Source organism: Chiloscyllium punctatum, chromosome 10 (genome assembly GCF_047496795.1).
Source record: "Chiloscyllium punctatum isolate Juve2018m chromosome 10, sChiPun1.3, whole genome shotgun sequence".
In the NCBI taxonomy this organism is placed as follows: domain Eukaryota; kingdom Metazoa; phylum Chordata; class Chondrichthyes; order Orectolobiformes; family Hemiscylliidae; genus Chiloscyllium; species Chiloscyllium punctatum.
In genome coordinates this window covers 32490756-32513747 of record NC_092748.1, presented here as the reverse complement: position 1 = coordinate 32513747, position 22992 = coordinate 32490756, and the positions used below count along the sequence as shown (strand labels likewise).

Below are 22992 nucleotides of genomic sequence, written 5' to 3'. Positions count from 1 at the left end.
CCGCTAGGACGGAGGTGTGGATTCCTGAGCAACAGCTCCCTGATGACACCTGCTACTCCTACTGGTGGGTAGGTGCGACGTGATTTGACCAAGCTCCAGACAGTGATCAGCTCCTGGTAAAAGACAGATAGCATCCTGAGAGCGACCTCCAAACTGTCATGTCGATGAACAAGAACTGCATGTCATAGGTGAGGTCACGCACTTGGTGCAAAACATACGTTGCCAGGGCGCTCTACCTAGAAGGAGGCTTGACATAAAGGTATCGCTGCAAGGCCTGAAGGTGGAAAGTTGCCACCTGGGTGCGAACGCACACCAGCGACTGACCGCTCTCCTTGATAGCAAGACTCAGAACCTGTGCCACATCCCAGTATGTCTTTTTGTCCCAGAAGAAGTGAACCAGCATTATCTGGATGTCAGCGACAAACTCAGGAGGAGGGACCAAAGGGACCAGTTAGTGCCACAGCGTGGCAGCCACCAGCTGGTTTATGACCAGCACTCGAATCCTGTAAGATTGCACTTGAAGCAGTCCTGTCCGGCAGCTTAGGCGAGTCGAGACTTTGGCCTCCAGCTCCTGCCACTTGGCTGGCCAGGATTCCTCAGCCGGGCTGAGGTAGACCCCCAGATAGAAGAGATTGGTGGTGCTTCAGGTGAGCCCCTGTAACTCTCCAGCAGAGAGTACACCTGCCAAGGAGGGAGACCGGACGCCAGTTCTTCAAAGAATGAAGGTCCCCTCCCCTTCTTTGGCAGCAGGCTGATGACCACCCTGCGCCAAGAAAGGGGCAGCTCTCTGACAGTTAGACACTCCCGCAGGCCCTGTGTGTAGTTGTTCCCCAGGACATCCCAAAATGCCTTGAAGAACTCCACAGTCCTGGAGACTTGCTCCTCGAGAGCGGGTCGAGGACGCCGGTCAGCTCCTCTAATGTGACGGGAGCGTCGAGCCTCCCAATGTCCTCTGGGCTGAGCTGCGGCAGGTCCTCTCACAGAATCCTGTGAGCATCCTCGCCGAATGAATCCAGAGAGAACAGAGTCATGTAATAGGAGTGAATTTGGGCCCTGATACCCTCCAGATCTGAGACGAGGGACCCGTCGTTGGCCAGCAGCATAAGGAACTGCTAACAGGTGCCACGCCTTTTTTCCAGCGCGTAGAAGAAGGGAGAGCTGTGGTCCAGGTCCTGGAGGAGCCGGATCCGTGACTTCACGTATGCCCCCAGGACCAGATGAGCTACAGGTCTCACAGTGTGGCCTTCTTTGCTTTGTACACTCCCCACAGGGCCGGGTCCACATCGGGCTGACCAAGACGTGACTCTGGATCGAACACCTCCTTCTCCAACTCCTTGATCCTGGATTTCTGCCTCCTTTGTCGACTCCTTTGTGTACTCCTGACAGAAAACGCGGACACGAGCTTTGCGCATGTCTCACCATAGCCTCAGAGAGGTGAAGCTTCCCGCTTCCTTCTCTAGCCGGTCCAGAACTGGCAAAATGAGTCCTGGAACCACTTGTCCTCCAGCAGCAGATTGTTAAAGTGCCAGTACACAGACCTGAGCTGGTCGCCAAATGGAAGGACTTCTGCCCACACCACCTGCCGCATGGAAGCCACCGGAAAGCAGGAGGCATATGCCTGCGAAACGTACAGGAGGTCGATCCTGGATGTTCCAACCTCAGGCCTCATTAAGGTGAAGGAGATGGAGTTGGGATAGAGATTCGGCCAGGCATTCACCAGGTCGAAAAACTTGACCAAGTGACCCAACCTCCTCCCTGACGCCAAACCAGACTGGGTATTGCTGTATTCCCTGTCCTCAAGGATGCAGTTAAAACAGCGAACGATACAACTTGCCTGGAATATGAAGCAGTAGTGGAGCTGTTTGGGCCTGGAATAATGATGGGGGCTTTTAGGCAAACGTGATCACCACAGCATGGACACTGACCCAATGGAGAGTCTCCACTATCCCATTGGTTTGGATTTGTATTGCTTTTTGTGAATGGGGAAATACTGGTCAATTTTGTATGTTGTTGGGTCAGAATCAATTTTATGTCTGTTACCCTCAAATTATCAGCCAAAGTGCCATCACACAGAAAAGTTTGCAATTCAAATGTTCATAATGTAATTACTTATTTGTGTGACAGGTAGAATGTCTCTGTCTCTGGTTTAAAGGCAGCATCCAGTTAATGAAGGTTACCAATCATTATTGCTGCAAATAAGTAGCATGCACCAGCTAGTTTTACCAGTTGCTCACTTTTTACAAATTTGGTGTAGATGAGGCAGTTTTTAGTTTTCATTTGAGGCCTGTTCATGATTTTCCACAATGTGCAGCAAGCAGCAATTTGGTCATCCAGCATGATAGCTTTGTACCTACACCTGTTGTCTTTCACTGTATCTCACACCTGCACACACACAACATGGGTGCAAGGGAAAATATGAGCACTACCACAGTTAGGCAGTGGTATGGGGGTTTAAAAAAAATAGTTTTGTACCCTGCTTTGGCGTCAAACCTAGATGGTGAGCAAGTGGTTCTAGCTATATTTATAAGATTGCCAGTACACCAAAATTGTGGCACATGGACATGTAAAAATCTCCAATATGTATTTTCACTGATGACCATAATGAACCTATGAGCGGATTGTTTTAATCAGGTCATCGAGGAAAGGCAGTTAATTTGACTACTCCATTTTAAAAATGAATTTGCCAGTCTGAGTGTAGTAGTTAAATCATAGTTGGCTTCAGCGTCTGCACTTCAAATTCATTTGGTCAAGATCCACTCAGGATTGCTTTACAGTAACCCTGGTGCTGATGCATATCTGCATTCCAGATGATGACAACAATACAATTGTGCAATTCTTTTAAAATTCAAGGTTCAAGCTTGCCCTTGAAGAATACACATCTGGCCAAGGTGCCATTGCCAATGTATTGCCAGTATTTGTGGCACTGTTCTTCAGCATTTTGGGAAATAAGTTATTAATTCATTGTCTTGTCTTTAATGTATTGGCTAATTTTTACCAAGTTTAGGATAGCAATTATTGCTTTCCATTGCACTAAGCTATAACAGGAGAAGTGAGGACTGCAGATGCTGGAGATAAGTGTCAAGAGTGTGGTGCTAGAAAAGCACAACTGGTCAGGCAGCATCCGAGAAGCAGGAGAATCAGTGTTTCGGGCATAAGCCCTTCATCAGGCCTTATGTGCTTTTCCAGCACCACACTCTTGACACTGAGCTGTAGTAGTCATTTGGAATGCTTACAGCATGGAAGGATGCTTTTTGGCCTATCATATCTGCTGGTCCACTGCAAGAAGCAATTCTCTTAGTTTCACTGCCCCATCTTTTTCATGCAGCATTGCACTTTTTTAAAAAAAATTCTGGTAACTCCATTCCCTTTTGAATGCCTGAGTTATAGAGTCATAGAGATGTACAGCATGGAAACAGACCCTTCGGTCCAACCCGTCCATGCCGAACAGATATCCCAACCCAATCTAGTCCCATCTGCCAGCATCCCTCCAAACCCTTCCTATTCATATATCCATCCAAATGCCTCTTAAATGTTGCAATTGTACCAGCCTCCACCACATCTCTGGCATCTCATTCCATACACATATCATCCTTTGTGTGAAAACGTTGCCCCTTGTGTCTCTTTTATATCTTTCCCCTCTCACCCTAAACCTATGCCCTCTAATTCTGGACTCTCCGACCCCAGGGAAACGACTTTGCCTATTTATCCTATCCATGCCCTTCATAATTTTGTAAACCTCTATAAGGTCACCCCTCAACCCCTGATACTCCAGGGAAAACAGCCCCAGCCTGTTCAGCCTCTCCCTGTAGCTCAAATCCTCCAACCCTGGCAACATCCTTGTAACTCTTTTCTGAACCTTTTCAAGTTTCGCAACATGTTTCCGATAGGAAGGAGACCAGAATTGCACGCAATATTCCAACAGTGGCCTAACCCATGTTCTGTACAGACACAACATGACCTCCCAACTCCTGTACTCAATACTCTGACCAATAAAGCAAAGCGTACAAAATGCCTTCTTCATTATCCTATCTACCTGCGACTCCACTTTCAAGGAGCTATGAACCTGCATTCCAAGGTCTCTTTGTTCAGCAACACTCCCTAGGACCTTACCATTAAGTGTAGAAGTCCTGCTAAGATTGACTTTCCCAAAATGCAGCACCTCGCATTTATCTGAATTAAACTCCATCTGCCACTTCTCAGCCCATTGGTCCATCTGGTCCAGATTCTGGATTAGTGGTGCTGGAAGAGCACAGCAATTCAGGCAGCATCCAAGGAGCTCCAATCTTCCGGCACCTCACCTATGACTATCGATGATACAAATATCTCAGCAAGAGGCTCAGCGATCACTTCTCTAGCTTCCCACAGAGTTCTCGGGTACACCTGATCAGGTCCTAGAGATTTATTCACTTTTAACCGTTTCAAGACATCCAGCACTTGCTCCTCTGTAATCTGGACATTTTGCAAGATGTCACCATCTATTTCCCTACATTCTATATCTTCCATATCCTTTTCCACAGTAAATACCTATGCAAAATATTCATTTAGTATCTCCCCCATTTTCTGTGGCTCCACACAAAGGCTGCCTTGCTGATCTTTGAGGGGCCCTATTCTCTCCCTTGTTACCCTTTTGTCCTTAATATATTTGTAAAAACCCTTTGGATTCTCCTTAATTCTATTTGCCAAAGCTATCTCATGTCCCCTTTTTGCCCTCCTGATTTCCCTCTTAAGTGTACTCCTACTTTCTTTATACTCTTCTAAGGATTCACTCAATTTATCCTGTCTATACCTGACACATAGAACATAGAACATAGAACATTACAGCGCAGTACAGGCCCTTCGGCCCTCGATGTTGCGCCGATCAAAGCACCCCTAACCTACACTAAGCCACTATCCTGCATATACCTATCCAATGCCCGCTTAAATACCCATAAAGAGGGAGAGTCCACTACTGCTACTGGCAGGGCATTCCATGAACTTACGACTCGCTGAGTGAAGAACCTACCCCTAACATCAGTCCTATATCTACCCCCCCTTAATTTAAAGCTATGCCCCCTTGTAATCGCTGACTCCATACGTGGAAAAAGGTTCTCACTGTCAACCCGATCTAACCCCCTAATCATCTTGTACACCTCTATCAAATCACCCCTAAACCTTCTTTTCTCCAATGAAAACAACCCCAAGTGCCTCAGCCTTTCCTCATAGGATTTTCCTACCATACCAGGCAACATCCTGGTAAACTTCCTCTGCACCCGTTCCAGTGCCTCCACATCCTTCCTATAGTATGGCGACCAAAACTGCACACAATATTCCAGATGCGGCCGCACCAGAGTCTTATACAACTGCAGCATGACCTCAGGACTCCGGAACTCAATTCCTCTACCAATAAAAGCCAGTACGCCATATGCCTTCTTCACTGCACTATTTACCTGGGTGGCAACTTTCAGAGATCTGTGTACATGGACACCAAGATCCCTCTGCTCTTCCACACTACCAAGTAGTCTACCATTAGCCCAGTAATCCATCTTTTTATTACTCTTACCAAAGTGAATCACTTCACACTTAGCTACATTGAACTCCATTTGCCACCTTTCTGCCCAGCTCTGCAGCTTCTCTATATCCCGCTGTAACCTGCCATATCCTTCCTCACTGTCTACAACTCCTCCGACTTTCGTATCATCCGCAAACTTGCTCACCCAACCTTCTAACCCTTCCTCCAGGTCATTTATAAAAATGACAAACAGCAATGGTCCCAAAACAGATCCTTGCGGAACACCGCTAGTGACGGCACTCCAAGATGAACCTTTGCCATCAACTACTACCCTCTGTCTTCTTCCAGAGAGCCAATTCCTAATCCAAACCTCCAACTCACCTTCAATGCCATATCTCTGTATTTTCTGCAGTAGCCTACCATGGGGGACCTTATCAAACGCCTTACTAAAATCCATATATACCACATCTACCGCTTTCCCCTCATCTACCTCCTTAGTCACCTTCTCAAAGAATTCAATAAGGTTTGTGAGGCACGACCTGCCCTTCACAAAACCATGCTGACTATCCTTGATCACATCACTCTTATCCAGATGTGCATAAATCCTATCCCTTACAATTCTCTCTAAGACTTTGCCCACAACAGAAGTGAGACTCACTGGCCTATAGTTACTAGGATTATCCCTACTCCCCTTCTTGAACAAGGGAACCACGTTTGCTAGCCTCCAGTCCTCTGGCACTACTCCTGTCGACAAAGAGGACACAAAAATCAAGGCCAATGGCTCTGCAATCTCCTCCCTTGCTTCCCAGAGAATCCTAGGATAAATACCATCAGGCCCAGGGGACTTATCTATTTTCACCCTTGCCAGAATTTCCAACACCTCTTCCCTACATACCTCAAAGCCGTCCATTCTAATTAATTGTGACTCAGTATTCACATCGGCAACAGTGTCCTGTTCCTGAGTGAATACTGACGAAAAGTATTCATTCAGCGCCTCCCCAATCTCTTCAGCCTCCACACGCAACTTCCCATTACTATCCTTGACTGGACCTATTCCTTCCCTAGTCATTCTTTTATTCCTATATTCCTTCCCTAGTCATGCTTCCTTCTTTTTCTTAATCAAACCCTCAATTTCTTTAGTCATCCAGCATTCCCTGTACTTACCAGGCTTTTCTTTCACCCTGACAGGAATATACTTTCTCTGGATTCTTGTTATCTCACTTCTGAAGGCTTCCCGTTTTCCAGCCATCCCTTTACCTGTGAACATCTGCCTCCAATCAGCTTTCGAAAGTTCTTGCCTAATACCATCAGAATTGGCCTTTCTCCAATTTAGAATTTCAACTTTTAGATTTGGTCTATCTTTTTCCATCATTATTTTAAAACTAATAGAATTATGGTCACTGGCCCCAAAGTGCTCCCCCACTGACACCTCAGTCATCTGCCCTGCCTTATTTCCCAGGAGTAGGTCAAGTTTTGCACCTTCTCTAATAGGTACATCCACATACTGAATCAGAAAATTGTCTTGTACACACTTAAGAAATACCTCTCCATCTAAACCTTTAACACTATGGCATTAAACTAATGTTTCAATTTAAGAAACAAAAGTGTAGGAATGAGGGTCATGTGACCAGTTCTGAATTCTGATAATAGCACACCTGGGTGGTTCAAGTGTCAAAGATTAAAGAAAGGCCTAGCAAACTTCCAGTAAAAAGTATTACGAATGTCAAGTTTGGTACATTATTGTACTTTCTTTCGAACACAGCTTCTTTCTATTCTTTTAAAGTAAATACTATACAAGTTAGACAACTCCTAATAGACACTTGACAAAAAAAAATCAAAGGCGAAAGAGAAACCTATCAAAATTAAATATCTTTTATCCGGGATTATCATGCAGCCCAGCCCCTGGTGGTACCTGCTGGCTTCTAAAAGCCTCTTTTATGCTGACAAACTCTGCATGTTTTCTCTCAGTGGACACCCAGGTGTGGACGTAACAGCCAGCTAGGAGCACCCCCATAATGTGTTGCCTGGACCTTTAGATGGCTGCCTTGACCTGGCGTGGAAGGAGGCCAGTGAAAAGATCCTCAATCTGCGTAGGCTAAGGCCAATGTGCTACCAAAAATTCAAAAAACCTTAAACAGGCTATGCAAGCAATTGCATTTCAAGTAAGCATGGAAAATAGTTTCCTGCAGGCCACCAAAATAGAAATATGGCCTGGCATCCTGTGAAACTACTTGAATGTTTCTGCACAAGACTGTGTTTGCGTGCAACACTGTATGCCCCAGATCTCCAATGGAAAGAGGGGTGACTCTGTTATAGAGGGGATTGGACATGGCTGCCATCAGATGGTACAACTCCATTTTTTTTTTGTAAATTAAAGAATAATTTGTCAACATTTCTTCCTGGAATCAAAGTCCGTGTGATTCACATTGTCTTTTGAAAAGTCGATCTCCATGGAATTGGTGCATAGCAAGCCATTGTAGAATTGGACTTAAAGGTCTCCTGTAAGATAGCCCTGAAGCTTACAGTCAACTTAATCTTCCAAGATCCAAGAGAGAGAGCAGATAATTGGTAAGTCTGCATTGTTGACAAAGCAAAATGCGGGTGAAAGCTCAGACTCTGATTGAAAAGGCTCAAGTAGTGAACATTAACGTCAAAATTTGAAGATTCATTGGCTTAAGTGAGAGAAAGACCTCCTGAAAAATGAGTGTTGTGAAATCCTTCCTGGGTTAAAAATAACCAGGCTGAGAGAAAAAAAGCAGAGCTAAGGATATCTTTGGATTGGTTCAGACTTTAATTTCTACCTAAGTGTACATTATAACTATGGAGTAGGACTTTGGCTAAAATTAAAATGGGAAAGTTCAATTTTGTAATTTAAAGTAAATGTTGCTTATTGCACTAGTGTTCAGTTGGTCAAAGTGAGTCAGAAGATGAGATGCTGTTTTGGGAAGCTAAGGAGGAAGTGGTGCATTTTGGACAGCAACTTCTAGATTTAAATCAATGACATATCTGCCTTATTTGATATTACTGTAATTTGTAAAAATATTGTTGAATGCAATTAACATTGCTGATATTTTGATAATAAGTTCTGACCCATTAAGTTCAATGACAGGATATTGAAAGTTTATTTGACCGTTTGAGTATTTAATTTTTTTTTGATAAACTGATTTGATTGTGCTGTATAATATTGTTCATACTGATACACTAAAATTAATTGCATTATAAAGCAAGTTTTGCATTTGTGTTGTCAGATCACTTGATTATTATAATGTTCTTTTATATTTTGTTTGTCAACCAAGTAAATTTTTGCATATGTTCTAGCAGTTGAGATCACAGTCGGTGTACACTGGTTACGATTGTGCTGTTTGCTTAAGTTAAAATCGTTCTGCAACAGTTTGTCATTTGAGCTTTGCTAATGTAACTTGTTGTTCTACCTGAATTTCTAAATTTCTCTTTTAATCCATCTGGAATGAGCTATGTGGAGAATTTAATAGACACTGGTTTACAGTACTGTGTCAACTCTCTTGTTTCATTACAGAATGGTTAATTGTACTGGCTGCAGAGAAATCTGTAACTGAATGTATTCCAATTTATTAATTAACATGCTAGTCATGTTGAGAACAGCACAATCCAAAAGGAAGTTTGAAACTCTTTATGTGGTTATAAACCTTTTGATGTATCTTTTTTAAAGTTTCTAGAACTTGGTATGAGATGAGAAGTTCCGAAACGTCTGTTTGCTGTGCACATTCTATCCCAACACCCACAAGAGATTTGTAAACTTTAGATATTCCCTTCTCTTTCTATTATATTGAAGTTTTAATTTCTTATGTGAAAGCTAGGGACTGCTGAAATAATGTAGTCAGTAATGCTTTTCCAGATTCACAATTTTACTTTTTCTTGTTTTATTTAATAGACCTTTAAACCTTTGGAAACTTTACTTTGTTGTCATATTCGCCATTTTAGTTCTGTGCTGTCTTCTCATGATCATGTTTTTAAAATTTTATACTCTGTCTGGGTAAACTATCTAAAGAAAAACATTGTAGTATGTTCAAAGCTCAACCTTACTTCTATTTAAACATTGGCTCGTGACTCTCTATTTTGTGTCTCAATCTGAATGTTGAATTCTGTTATTTAGCTATTGGTGATCATAATAGGTTTCTGTTAGATTATTGATTTAATTCAGGCTCAGTCTGTCTAGTAAATCTAAGGTGGTTGTCTTTCTTTTTAATTAAAGAACTATTGTTCCAGAATACTACCTCATAGCACTGTCAAATTCACTGTCTTTGGTTCTCTCCCTCCCAGACTGTAGGAAATTGAAAGTCTCCCATAAAAGTAGATCAGCTTATCTCTACACAGATGCAGCCTACTATCCAGAGATCTATAAAGCTTTCCTCACTGCTCTTCAATCTTGCCTATTGTGCTTTTAATGACTGATCATTCTTACTGATATTTCCTCTTTCTAATATTATAGTGTCCCTTCTCAACAAATTTACTATTATTTTGTAATTTCCCTGACCGTTCGAAAGACCTTAATATCTAAAATGTTTATTTCTTGCTTAAGTTCAACTTGGAGATGGGTATCTATTTTGGCCACTTCGCTCATTTAGCTCAAATTTTATTTCAAATTTTTATTTCATATGGCATTGAGGTATTAATGTAAAGAGCTTTAGAATTGGGCAGTAGGCCTATATCTTGCCGTTGTGGTGTGAGGTTTCAAAATACATTTTTTGCATTATCATGCTCTGTATTTTGTTAGCATGTATTTATTTTTTTGGGATGTTGATGGCAACATTATTGCCCATTCTTAACAGCTCCTGAGGAGGTCATGATGGTGGTGAGCTGCCGCCTTGAACTGCTTGAACACCCACAGCGTTGTTAGGGAGGTTGTTTCAGGATTTTGGAGGAATGGTGATGTGTCAAGTCAGAATAGTGTGTAATTTGGAAGGAGATGTGCAGATGCGTGCGTACTCGTGTTGGTTGTCCTTGGTTCCTCTAGGTTGCAGAGGTCATGAGTTTGGAAAGTGCTGTTTGAAAAGCTTTGGAGAACTGCTGCATTACATCTTGCATAGCTATGCACTACTGCCACTGTGCATCAGTGGCGCAGATAATTTGATTTGTAAGGTGACTGATGGCATGGTTTTAAGCTTTGAGTGTTGTTGGAGCCATACTTATCTAGGGTAACAGACATAAAATTGGAACAACTTTCCTTGTCAATTTTATCTCCACCTGTCATAATTGTGTCTTCGAGGTGCCAGTGTTGGGCTGGGGTGGACAAAGTTAAAAATCTCACAACACTAGGTTATAGTCCCACAGGTTTGTTTGGAAACACTAGCTTTCGAAACACTGCTTCTTCCTCGGGTGGTTGTGATTTTTTTTTAACTTTGTCATAATTGTGTATACTTCTACTGACTCTCCCCTCAGTCTTTCTTCACGAGGACAACCTCAGCTTTTCCAATCTCTCATTTTGCTAAAATCCTTCATCCCTGAAACCAATATAGTAAAACTCCATAATAATTGAGAGATTTACCAGATTGGTATAAGGAATGAGGGATTGAATACAAATTTATTTCCCTGAAATGCCTAGTGTCTGAAGATTGAGTGTGGTAATAGAACTGACCAGATTGATTCATAGAGAGCCAACCAACTCAATAGCCTGGCTGTCTTCAAAGATCAACACACATGAAATCTCAGTTCCTCTGTTCATGCACCTTCTTAAACAATGTGAAATTTTGCCTTTATTGTCTTTCCTTTCTGCCAAATGCATAGAGTCATTGAGATGTACAGCATGGAAACAGGCCCTTTGGTCCAACCCGTCCATGCCGACCAGATATCCCAACCCAATCTAGCCCCACCGGTCAGTACCCGGCCCATATCCCTCCAAATCCTTCCTATTCATATACCCATCCAGATGTCTCTTAAATGTTGCAATTGTACCAGCCCCCACCACTTCCTCTGGCAACTCATTCCATACACATACCACCCTTTTGCGTGAAAGAGTTGCTCCTTAGGTCTCTTTTATATCTTTTTCCTCTCTCACCTCTCACTTCCATTTGCCACTCCTCTAGCCATTCTAGTCTGTCCAGCAATCAATTGCTTTTATCCTCACTTAACCACACTTTCAACTTTGGTATCAATGGTTAAATTTTGAAATTTTTGTTGTATTCCGTTATCCATATAATTGAAATAGGATTACCGAGGTGCTCAGATGAACAGACATGCCAAGAATCTACAGCATGCTGAGACAGCAACATCTAGGCTGTACTTCAGCATAGCCCTGGCGTTCAAGGACAAATATCTTTAAAATCTCGGCTTTCAAGTCACTGGAATAAGTGAAAGATATTTGGAAAACAGTAATAATGCGACTTTGGAAAAGATTTGTAGCTCAGGTTATGGATAAGGTTATACGTTTGCTGGTAGATTTATTTTCAGACATAGGTGTAAAATGTCTGAAAACAAAACCTACCAGCTCAGTGAGCAAACATACAACCTAACAGTAATAATATTGATGTGCTCTATTTAACTAATAAGGGGAAGGTGGGTTTCGGTGAGAGTGAGTGAACAAGGAGGTCATTAAGCAGATGGTGGGAAGTAGAGTTAAGTTGGGAGTACAAAGGATTTTTGGACCAGGTAGGTTCAAATAACCCTCCAGTAGGTTTTTAATTACAGATCAAGAATAGTAATTCACCAAGATTTAAGGTTTTTTTTTGCAGAGTAGTTTTCATTTAACATTCGTAGGAGTACATTGAGAGTGCTAAATGAAGAATAGCTGTAACTTGGAATTTTAATTAAAATGAGCTTGGGGTGCTGCTGCAGTAAGGGATGTTGGTGGATTGACATCACTTATCTAGTCACAAGTGAGATCTATGTTCACCCTAAACGTTAGTTTTGCAATGCAAAAGCACCTGTATCTATCACTTGCTATTGACCAATTTAAAAACTTTTCTGATGAAAACTTTTCTCTAGTATGTCAATCTAAATTTTTGTCAAATCTCTTTCAAGCAGTAAAGGGTCTGAAAAGAAGTAGCTAGCAAGATCATTCATGCATTCATTCTTAATTTTCCAAAACTCAGTAGATTTAGGGAACGTTCCTTTAGATTGGAGAATAGCTAATGTAGCTTCTATACTCCAAAAAGAAGACAGAAAGCAGAAAACTACAGGCAATGTTTGAAACTATTATCAACCACATTATAATAAGGTACTTCGTTAAGTTCAAAGTATTTGGGCAGAGTCAGCATGGTTACGTCAAAAGGAAGTCCTGTTTCATTTTATTGGAGTTCTTTGAAGAAGTAAGTTACGCTGTAGATAAAGGGCAGCCAGTGGATGCATTGGACTTGTATTTTCAGAAGGTGCTACATCACAGGTTATTGCAGAAAGTAAAAGCTGATATTGTAGAGGGTAAAGTATTGCTATGTTTAGGATATTTCCTGATAAATAAGTAGAGAACTGGAATAAATGGGTCATTTTTCAGACTGCCAGGGTGTCCTGAAAGGTGTACCACAGAGGTTGATGCTGGAGCTTTATATGCTGATCATACCAAGATAAGTAGAAAAGTGCTGTGAAGAGGAAACAAGGAGTTTACAAAAGGATAAGATTAAGTGTTTGGGCAAAGTTTTGGAAAATGGAGCGTAATGTGTGAAATTGTCTATTTTGGCAGGAAAAAAATTTGAAAAAAGCATCATCTAAAATTTTAGAAATTGCAGAGCTCGAGGTGCAGAGAGATCTGGGTGTCCTTGTATATAATTTGCGGGTTAGTATACATGTGCAGCAAGTGACCAGAAAAGCTAACAGAATTTTTTTTTATTGTGAGGAGAATTGACTGCAAGATTAAGGAGCTTGTGCTTTAGTCATACAGTTCATTGCTGAGACTATATCTGTAGTACTGTGTACGGTACTGATGACCACACTTACGGAAAAATGTTAATGGATTGGAAGCAGTCAGAGAAGGTTTATTAGATGAATACCTGGAGTGCAGTTGCCTTATGAGGAAATGCTAGATCGGCTTGGTCTGTATTCCCTGGAGTTTAGAAGAGTCAGAGGTGACTTAATTGAGGAGATTTGATGGGGTGGCTATGGAAAGGATATTTTCTCTTTGTACGAGAATCTAGAACTGGGGTCATAGTGTAAAAGTAAAGGGTACCTATTTAACATTGATGAAGGGGGAAAATAATTTGAGTGTCGAGAGTCTTTGGAATGCCCTTTCTCAAAAGAGAGTAGATGCAAAATTTTGATTACCAAGGAGATGAGAGATTTTCAGGCATGTTCAAGAATGTAAAGTTCGATCTGATCAGCTATGATATTATTGAATGGTAGAGTGGGTATGAAGATCTGAGTGACCTATTCTTGTTCATGTGTCTTTTATTTTTGTTAGTGTCAAGGTTTTGTTTTGCTAAAGTTGTTGGCTAACTGCTTGGGTAGAGTTCCATGGATATAAATTACCATATGGTGCCTTACTCAAATGGCCAATATAGGTATTCATAGAGCCATAGAGATGTACAGCACAGAAACAGACCCTTCGGTCCAACTTGTCCATGCCAACCAGATATCCTAAATTAATCTAGTCCCATTTGCCAGCACTTGGCCCATATCCTGTAAACCTCTAATGTTAGAGTTATTGTTAGAAATATGAGCTTTTTAGAAATGATCGTCTGCTTTATTTAATTTCCTTGGTTGTTTTCAATCCACATGAGCGATATAAATCACTCAATCAATCCATTTATCTTTCTCTTTTGAGAACTTGCACAGAAGAATGTTCAAACAGCCTTGTAAGGAAAGTTGATGCTGTGGAAATATTGAGAGGCTCCAAAGACTTGGTCATAAAGTTAGGTTTTAAGGAGATTTGAAAGTGTGAGAGACACAAAAAGATTAGTGAAGGAAAGTCAATAGACAGTGGAAGGACGAATACTGAATGGTGTTGTTGAATGTGCGTATTATCTCCGCTTTCTCCAATGGTTTATGCCAGAGTTCAACACTCAAGCCTTATGGGAATTGGAACATAAGCTAGTTTTTTTTTGATTCCTTAAACTAGGATCATAGAATTTGATTTGCAACACCTCTCTTGCCCCACTCCAGCTGAGATTAGCTAACTCTACACAGTTGGGTGATCAATTTATCTGAGTGGCTCAGTTAGTCACTGGCTAAGCTTTCAAAGCTGTTCAGGCAATTCCACTTTTTAAAAAAAATTGTTTTATTATATATGAATACCACTTGTTTTCATTTCGCCTGATTAACTTAGACTCTTCCTGCACCCCTCCAAATGCACAGATGTCCTGGATATATTCTGAAGGAAAGTCAGGCTTGTACAGCCCTCTTGTGGCATAGTGGTAGTGTCCCTGCTCCTGGACCAGAGAGGCCTGGGTGCAAGTCCCACCTGTTTCAGAGGTGTGTAATAACATCTCTGAATAGGTTGATTAGAAAAGTAACCTGCTGCAATCTCTGTCCCTTGGAGCCAACAGAGAGGGTGAAAAAAGGTAGGTCTCATACTTGAAGACTGCCTCTCACAAATGTGGATGTCTTCCAAGCAATTCACAACCAATGAAATACTTTGAATGTGTTGTTGTAGTTATAATGTAGGTAGTAAAGCAGTTTATTTGCAAATGGCACGCTCCCACAAACAATGTGATAATTACCAGATAATCTCTTTTTAATGTTCAATAAGGGTTAGATATCAGAATGCTGGTGATAATTCCTCAATTCCTCTTTAATCACTTGCCATGGTGTCTCTTGTATCCTGAGTGACTAGACGAGGTTGTTGATTTAGCATCTCCTCTGAAAACTAGGTCTTCCAACAGTGGAGCACTCCTTTTAATACTGCACTGTAATTTCAACCTGGATCTTTGGGCTTAAATCTCAGTCATGCTTTGAACGTGCTGCCTTCTGACTGGGGTGAAATAATAATATCAACTGCATCACATTCAGTATAACAGTTGAAATGTTGTTTCCTTGTAATTTTAGTTTTTGATAGAGTTTATTCTCTTTCTATTTCAGTTACTTGGGATGGCAGCAGAAGAAAAGATCTCATCGGCTCTGGGCCTTGGTAATGAACAGTCTCACTCTCCGACAAGCCCATCTCACCTCACCCATTTTAAGCCACTGACTCCAGATCAAGATGAACCTCCCTTCAGATCAGCCTATAGTTCTTTTGTAAGCCTTTTTCGTTTTAACAAAGGTGAGAAACATACACTTACTGTTTTTTCTGATGAGCATACTGAAGTGCTGAATGATAATGTACAGAAAACAATGACATGAGGCTGATTCTAAGCTTTTGCCAATAATTGCAGTATCTTTCTTCTTTGCAATGATTTATGCTTCCACTGTATGAACTTAAGGTGTAATTCTGAAATAGATACTTTTAAAAATAGAGTTGAGGTCAGGTGGATACTTTCTTACCCGTCAATACATGGGAGAAAATATATAAACAAACTATCATTATTATTATTTCAGTCAAAAAATAGAAATTGCTGGAGAAACTCAGCAGATCTGGCAGCATCTATAGAGAGAAAGCAGGCTTCATGTTTCGGGTCCAGTGACCCTCTTCAGTTCTGAAGTTCAAAGCATTAACTCTAATTTCTGTCTATAGAAGCTGCCATTTCTGCTGAGTTTTTTTCCTGGGATTTCTGTTTGTGTTTCAGATTTCCAGTATTCACAGTTCTTTGTTTTTTTTTCCATTTACTACAATGGTATATCCATGGGCAATAGCCAATAGTTCTTCTATGGCTTAGATCAGGAGCCATTGGTGAGGACAGTGGAAAAGATGTTCTGGTCACATTGACAAGTTACATTTCTTATGAGATTTAGTAAGGTACATTCTGGAGGGTGATGAAAGAAATCTACTGGCCAGCGAAGGAACAGAACCCTGTCTGGGAAACATCAATGGGCAGCAATTTAATTTGAACATGACTTCTCTGCTGAATTGAACCAGGGTTTTGTGACAACTTTTTCTTAGGTAGTGCACCAGGAAGTGAACACTAAACCATATCTTCCTAAAACCTCCAGAATTGTTTTCAATGGACAAAAAAGTAATCACAGTCCTGAATAAAAGCAAAATACTGTGGATATTGGAAATCTGAAACAAATAGAGAATGCTGAAGAAACTCAGCAGGGTCTGGCATCATTTGTGATGAGAGAAACAGAGTTAAAAGTTTCCACTTGATATGACTGTCCTTCAGCTCTGAAGAAGAATCATGCCTGATTTGAAATGTTAACTGTTCCTTTCTCCACAAGGGCTGCCATATCTGCTGAATTACATGCATGTGGCATTTTCAAGTCTTCGGCTTGGGGAAGAGGAAGTGTGACAAAGAACTCTTAAACTTTTGGGACTAAATTCTTCCTACTTATGTAATTACAAACCTTTCTTGGGCATGTGTCATCGGTATGCATGAATCTTTGGACATTTAGTGTGGCATCTTCTGGAGTACTATGTCCAAGTCCTCTGTCATCCTGTTTATAGGAGGGGTATTATTAAACTGGAGAGGTGTCAGAAGAGATTTACAAGGGAATGGAAAGTTTTGGTTATAAGGAGAGGCAGAACAGTCTGAGACCGTTTTTCACTGGACTCTGTGAGGTTAAGAGGTGACCTTATATAGGTTTATAAAATCATGAGGGGTATAGATAAGGTGAATGGGATGCGTCTTTTCTCTAAGGTGGGTGATTTCAAGAGTTGGGGGACGTATTTTTACGGTGAGAGGAGTAAGTTTTTTTTAAAAAAAATGACCTGAGGGGCAACTTTCTTTGCACAAAGAATAATTCATGTGTGGAATAAGCTTCTAAAGGAAATGGTGGATGCAGTTACAGTTACAAAGTTTAAAAATATTTAGAGAATTACATAGATAAGAAATGTTTGGAAGAATACGGGCCAAACACAGGCAGGTGGGACTAATTTAGTACTAGATTATAGTCGGCGTGGACTGGTTGGACTGAAACGTCTGTTTCTGTGCTGTATGACTCTACAACTCTATAATGTGCGAGTGGCAAGGTTGCACTTACACATTGGTGCTTAATAATAAATACTTATTATGCTTTTAAAACTACTGAGAAATTCTAGGGTTACACATGTTTTCTTGTTCAAACACACTTTCTTCTGTCAGTTAAGAGATAGGAAAGTGGTGGGTAAGAATGTTCCTGTCATTTCACCCTTTTCCAGTTGTAACTCCAGTATGGCACAGTTATATTTTATTACATTTTGTTCAAGGTTAAGCACTTACATGACTTCGTAACATTACCAGTACAGAACAGGGATTATATGACAGAGTCATAGAGATGTACAGCACAGAACCAGACCCTTCGGTCCAACTTGTCCCTGTTGACCAGATATCTCAACCTAATCAATCCCATTTACCAGCACTTGGCCCATATCCGTCTAAACTCTTCCCATTCCTATACCCATCCAGATGCCTTTTAAATGTTGTAATTATACTAGCCTCCACCACTTCTTCTGGCAGCTCATTCCATACATGGACCACTCTGTGTGTGAAAAAGTTGTCCCTTGGGTCTTTTTTTTTGCCTTTCCCCTCACCCTAAACCTATACCCTCTAGCTCTGGACCACCCAGGGAAAAGATTTTGTCTATTTACCCTTTCCGTGCCCCCTCATCTCTGACTTTATGACTCATGATTTTATAAACCTGTATAAGGTCACCCCTCAGCCTCTGACACTCTGGGAAAATAGCCCCAGCCTATTCAACCTCTCCCTATAGCTCAAACTCTCCAACCCTGGCAACATCTTTGTAAGTCTTTTCTGAACCCTTTCAAGTTTCACAACATCCTTTCGATAGGAAGGAGACCAGAAATGCACAGGATATTCCAAAAGTGGCCTAACCAATGTCCTGTACAGCTGCAACATGATCTCCCAACTCCTATACTCAATACTCTGACCAATAAAGGAAAGCATACCAACTGCCTCCTTCACTATCCTATCTACCTGCGACTCTACTTTCAAGGAGCTATGAACCTGCACTTCAAGGTCTCTTTGTTCAGCAGCACTCCCTAGGACCTTACCATTAAGTGTATAAGTCCTGCTAAGATTTGCTTTCCTAAAATGCAGCACCTCGCATTTATGTGAATTAAACTCCATCTGCCACTTCTCAGCCCATTGGCCCATCTGATCAAGATCCCGTTATAATCTGAGGTAACCTTCTTCGCTGTCCACTACACCTCCAATTTTGGTATCATCAGCAAACTTACCGACTATACCTCATATGCTTATATCCAAATCATTTACATAAATGACGAAAAGTAGTGGACCCAGCACCAATCCGTGTGGCACTCCACTGGTCACAGGCCTCCAGTCTGAAAAACAACCCTCCACCACTACCCTCTGTCTTCTACGTTTGAGCCAGGTGTGTATCCAATGGCTAGTTCTCCCTGTATTCCATGAGATCTAACCTTGTTCACCAGTCTCCCATGGGGAACCTTGTTGCACTCCTTACCAAAGTTCGTATAGATCACGTACACTGCTCTGCCCTCATCAATCTCCTTGTTACTTCTTCAAAAAACTCAATCAAGTTTGTGAGACATGATTTCCCATGCACAAAGCCATGCTGACTATCCCGAACCAGTCATTGCCTTTCCAAATACGTGTAAATCCTGTCCCTCAGGATTCCCTCCAACAACGCGCCCACCACCGACATAAGGCTCAGTGGTCTCTATAGTTCCCTGGCTCTTCCTTACCCACTTTGGCTATTGTGGTGCCACTATTTACTAATGTCCAGTCTTACAGCACCTCCCCTATGACTATAGATAATATAACTATCTCAGCAAGGGCCCCAACAGTTACTTCCCTAGCTTCCCACACACATCTATGGTAAACCTGATTAGGTCCTGGGGATTTATATGCTTTTATGCGTTTCAAGACATCCAGCACCACCACCTCTGTAATATGGACACCTTTAAGATGTCACCATCTATTTCCCCACATTCTATACCTTCCATGTACTTCTCCACAGTTAATACTGATACAAAACACTCATTTAGTATCTCCCCCATCTCCTGCAGCTCCACAGCCTCTCTGATCTTTGAGGGGCCCTATTCTCTCCCTAGTTACCCTTTTGTCCTTAATGTATTTATAAAAACCCTTTGAGTTCTCCTTAACTCTATTTGCCAAAGCTACTTCATGTCCCCTTTTTGCCCTTCTGATTTCCCTCTTAAGTAAACTTCTACTGCCTTTATACTCTAAGGATTCACTGGATCTCTCCTGTCTATATCAGACATATGTTTCCTTTTTCTATAAACCAAAATCTGAATTTCTCTCATCCTCCAGCAATCCCTACACCTACCAGCCTTTCCTTTCATCCTAACAGGAGCATACTGTCTTTGGACTCTTATTATCTCTTTTTTTTTGAAGGCTTCCCATTTTCCAGCTGTCCCTTTTACTTGCGAGCAGCTACCCCCAATCAGAGTTTGAAAGTTTTTGCCTGATGCCATCAAAATTGGCCTTCCACAAGTTTTCAACTTCAACTTTTAGATCTGGTCTATCCTTTTCCATTACTATTTTAAAACTAATGGAATTATGGTCACTGGCCCCAAAGTGCTCCCCCACTGACACCTCAGTCAGAGCTCTGCCTTTTTTCCCCAAGAGTAGGTCAAGTTTTGCACCTTCTCAAGCAGGTACATCCACATATTGAATCAGAAAATTTTCTTGTACACACTTAACAAATTCCTCTCCATCTAAAGCCTTAACACTATGGCAGTCCCAGTTTATGTTTGGAAAGTTAAAATCCCCTACCATAACCACCCTATTATCCTTACAGATAACTGAGATCTCCTTACAAATTTGTTTCTCAATTTCCTGCTGACTGTTCGGGGTCTGTATTACAATCCCAACAAGGTGATCTGCTGCATAGAATTTGTGCTCCACTTCGGTTGGTCCAGCCTACCAATGAAACATCCATTCTGTTTGAGGTTCTCCATTCATTGGCCCAAACCTATCTCATTTACCTTCGTGTGTTGGGCAATTTTGTCTGGAGTTTACTCTGTTTGGGTCCATATCCTCTTTGGTTGACACTGATATTTGGTTCTATTCCAACTTAACCTATTCCTTTTGTCCTGGTTGTTCTAAAGCCTAATCTTGTAACTGACCTGTCTGTCTACACATTTGAGAGTGGGTGCAGGGATTGTTATTGATATAGGTCTTCCAAAAAGTTTGGGTAGCCAATGAGGTGGTTAGTGTGTTTTTGAGTGCCTTTCACACAGGTGAGAAGAGTTAGCAAACCCCTTATTTCCATCTTTCAGGGGAAAGTTGCGAGGGTTGGTTGAGTGGTGCCCAGAGAGGTAAGGCACTTTAAGGCCCTATCTTCTGCTTGCCATAAGAGATCAGAACTGTTTCTTCTTTAATCTTGTCATGCTTCTTATAAGACATATGTACATAGGCTGATTATCTTTTATATTCTTCATTAGGTCTTGGGTTTAGAATTCTGATGCCCCATTATAAATGTATAGATTTCCTATCTTGTGTCAAGTTGATAGCTTGTTACTGTGACTGTCATTACTGTAATGTCAATAATTTCATATTTTTGCTGATTTCATTTAGTAGGTAAATACTTGGAATCCTGAATCATAGCATCATGCAGTACAAAAGTGACCCTTTGGCCTATCAAGTCAAGCATTGACAAAAAAACCCTCTTAATCTATACTAGTCCTACTTTCCAGCATTTGGCCCATTGCTTTGACAGTTATGATACTTCAAGCGCTCATCTAAGTAGTTGAGGTTTCCCGCCTCAACAACCTTCCAAAGCAGTGCATTTCAGATTCCCTCCACCCTCCGGGTGAACAATATTTCTCCTCTCAATCCACTGCCTTTCACCTTTAAAATTATGCCTCCTTGTGTTGACCCTTCAATAAGGGGAGCAGTTACTTTCTATCCACCCTATGCATACCCCTTTATCTATTCTACCTTAATCAGGCCCCCTCTCAGTCTTCCCTGCTGTAAAAACAACCTGATCTTATAATACTCTCTTCATAGCTACATTGCTCCACCCCAGGCAACATCCTGATGAATCTCCTCTGCACACCCTCCAGAGCAGTCCTATTGTTTGGTGACCAGAGCTATACACAGTTCTCCAGCTGTGACTTAACCAAAGTTTTGTACAGGCCCAATGTAACCTCCTTGCTCTTATAATCTATGCCATGACTTATAAAGGCAAGTATCTCATATACCTTCTTAACTATCTTACTAACCATCTTGCAACCTTTAGGATCTGTGGACACACACCCCAAAATCCCTTTGTTCCTCTGAACTTTCTAGTGTTCTGCCACGAATTGATTATTTCCTTGTCTTGTTTCAACTTCTGAAATGCATCAGCTGACATTTATTAGGGTTAAATTCCATCTGCCACTGATCTGCCCATGTGACCAATTCATTTATATCACCTTATAACGTGTCCCCTCTTCCTTCACAGTCAAATAGCTGGCTAATCTTCATGTCATTTGCAAATTTTCTTATCATTCACTCTACATTTTCTTCTGTATTGTTTATTTATAAATTTCTCCTGAATGGCAGGGGACCCAGTACTGATCTGTCTGGTATGCTACTGGACACCAGTCTTTAATCACACAAACAAATTTCTACCACTATCCTGTGTCTCTTACTACTAAGCCAATTTTGGGTATTACTTGACAAATTACTCTGAATCCCATGCCTTTTACATTCTCTATGAAACTCCCATGTGGGACCTTAGTCAGACCATTGAGTACAGGAGTTGGGAGGTCATGTTGTGGCTGTACAGGACAATGGTTAGGCCACTTTTGGAATGTTGCATGCAATTCTGGTCTCCTTCCTATCGGAAAGATGTTGTGAAACTTGAAAGGGTTCGGAAAAGATTTACAAAGATGGGTTGGAGGATTTGAGCTATAGGGAGAGGTTCAATAGACTGGGGCACATTTCCCTGGAGCGTTAGAGGCTGAGGGGTGACTTATAGAGGTTTATAAAATTATGAGGGGCATGGGTGGTAGAAATAGACAAACTCTCTTCCCTGGGGTGGGGGAGTCCAGAACTAGAGAACATAGGTTTAGGTTGAGGGGGAAAGACATAAAAGAACCTAAGGGGCAACTTTTTCTCACTGAGGGTGGTGCAAGTATGGAATGAGCTACCAGAGGAGGCTGGTACCATTACAGCATTGAAAAGACATCTGGATGGATATATGAATAGGAAGGGTTTAGAGGAATATAGGCCAAGTGCTGGCAGATGGGACTAGATTAGGTTAAGATATCTGAATGGCATGGGCGAGTTGGACCGAAGGGTCTGTTTCCGCACTGTACATCTCTGTGACTCTGAGTCTGTGGTAAAGGCTTTGGTGAAATCCATATAACCTGCATCAACTGCACTACCCTCATCTTTACACCTGGTCACCACCTCAAAACTCAATCAAATTTTTTCCACAGATTTTAGTTTGAGTTGCCAAACATACTTATCATTAAATTTCTGTTTGATACAAAAAAAGTAATCTATAAAAGGTTAAAGGTGAAAGCTTCTTATTCAGAAATATGTGTGTTACGTGTATGTGAGTGACAACAATAT

The 22992-nt window shown here is 41.4% G+C and overlaps 1 protein-coding gene across 3 annotated transcripts in view; it reads left to right on the top strand.

The window, feature by feature from the left end:
- The window catches only part of pikfyve (phosphoinositide kinase, FYVE finger containing), a 151416-nt gene that overhangs the window by 6154 nt on the left and 122270 nt on the right, over positions 1-22992 (top strand). For all 3 annotated transcript variants that reach the window (XM_072578804.1, XM_072578803.1, XM_072578802.1), the window contains exon 2: positions 15470-15650. In XM_072578804.1, coding sequence (XP_072434905.1) covers positions 15479-15650 — 172 coding nt within the window. In that variant the 5' untranslated portion in view covers positions 15470-15478. The remainder of the gene's footprint in view (positions 1-15469; positions 15651-22992) is intronic.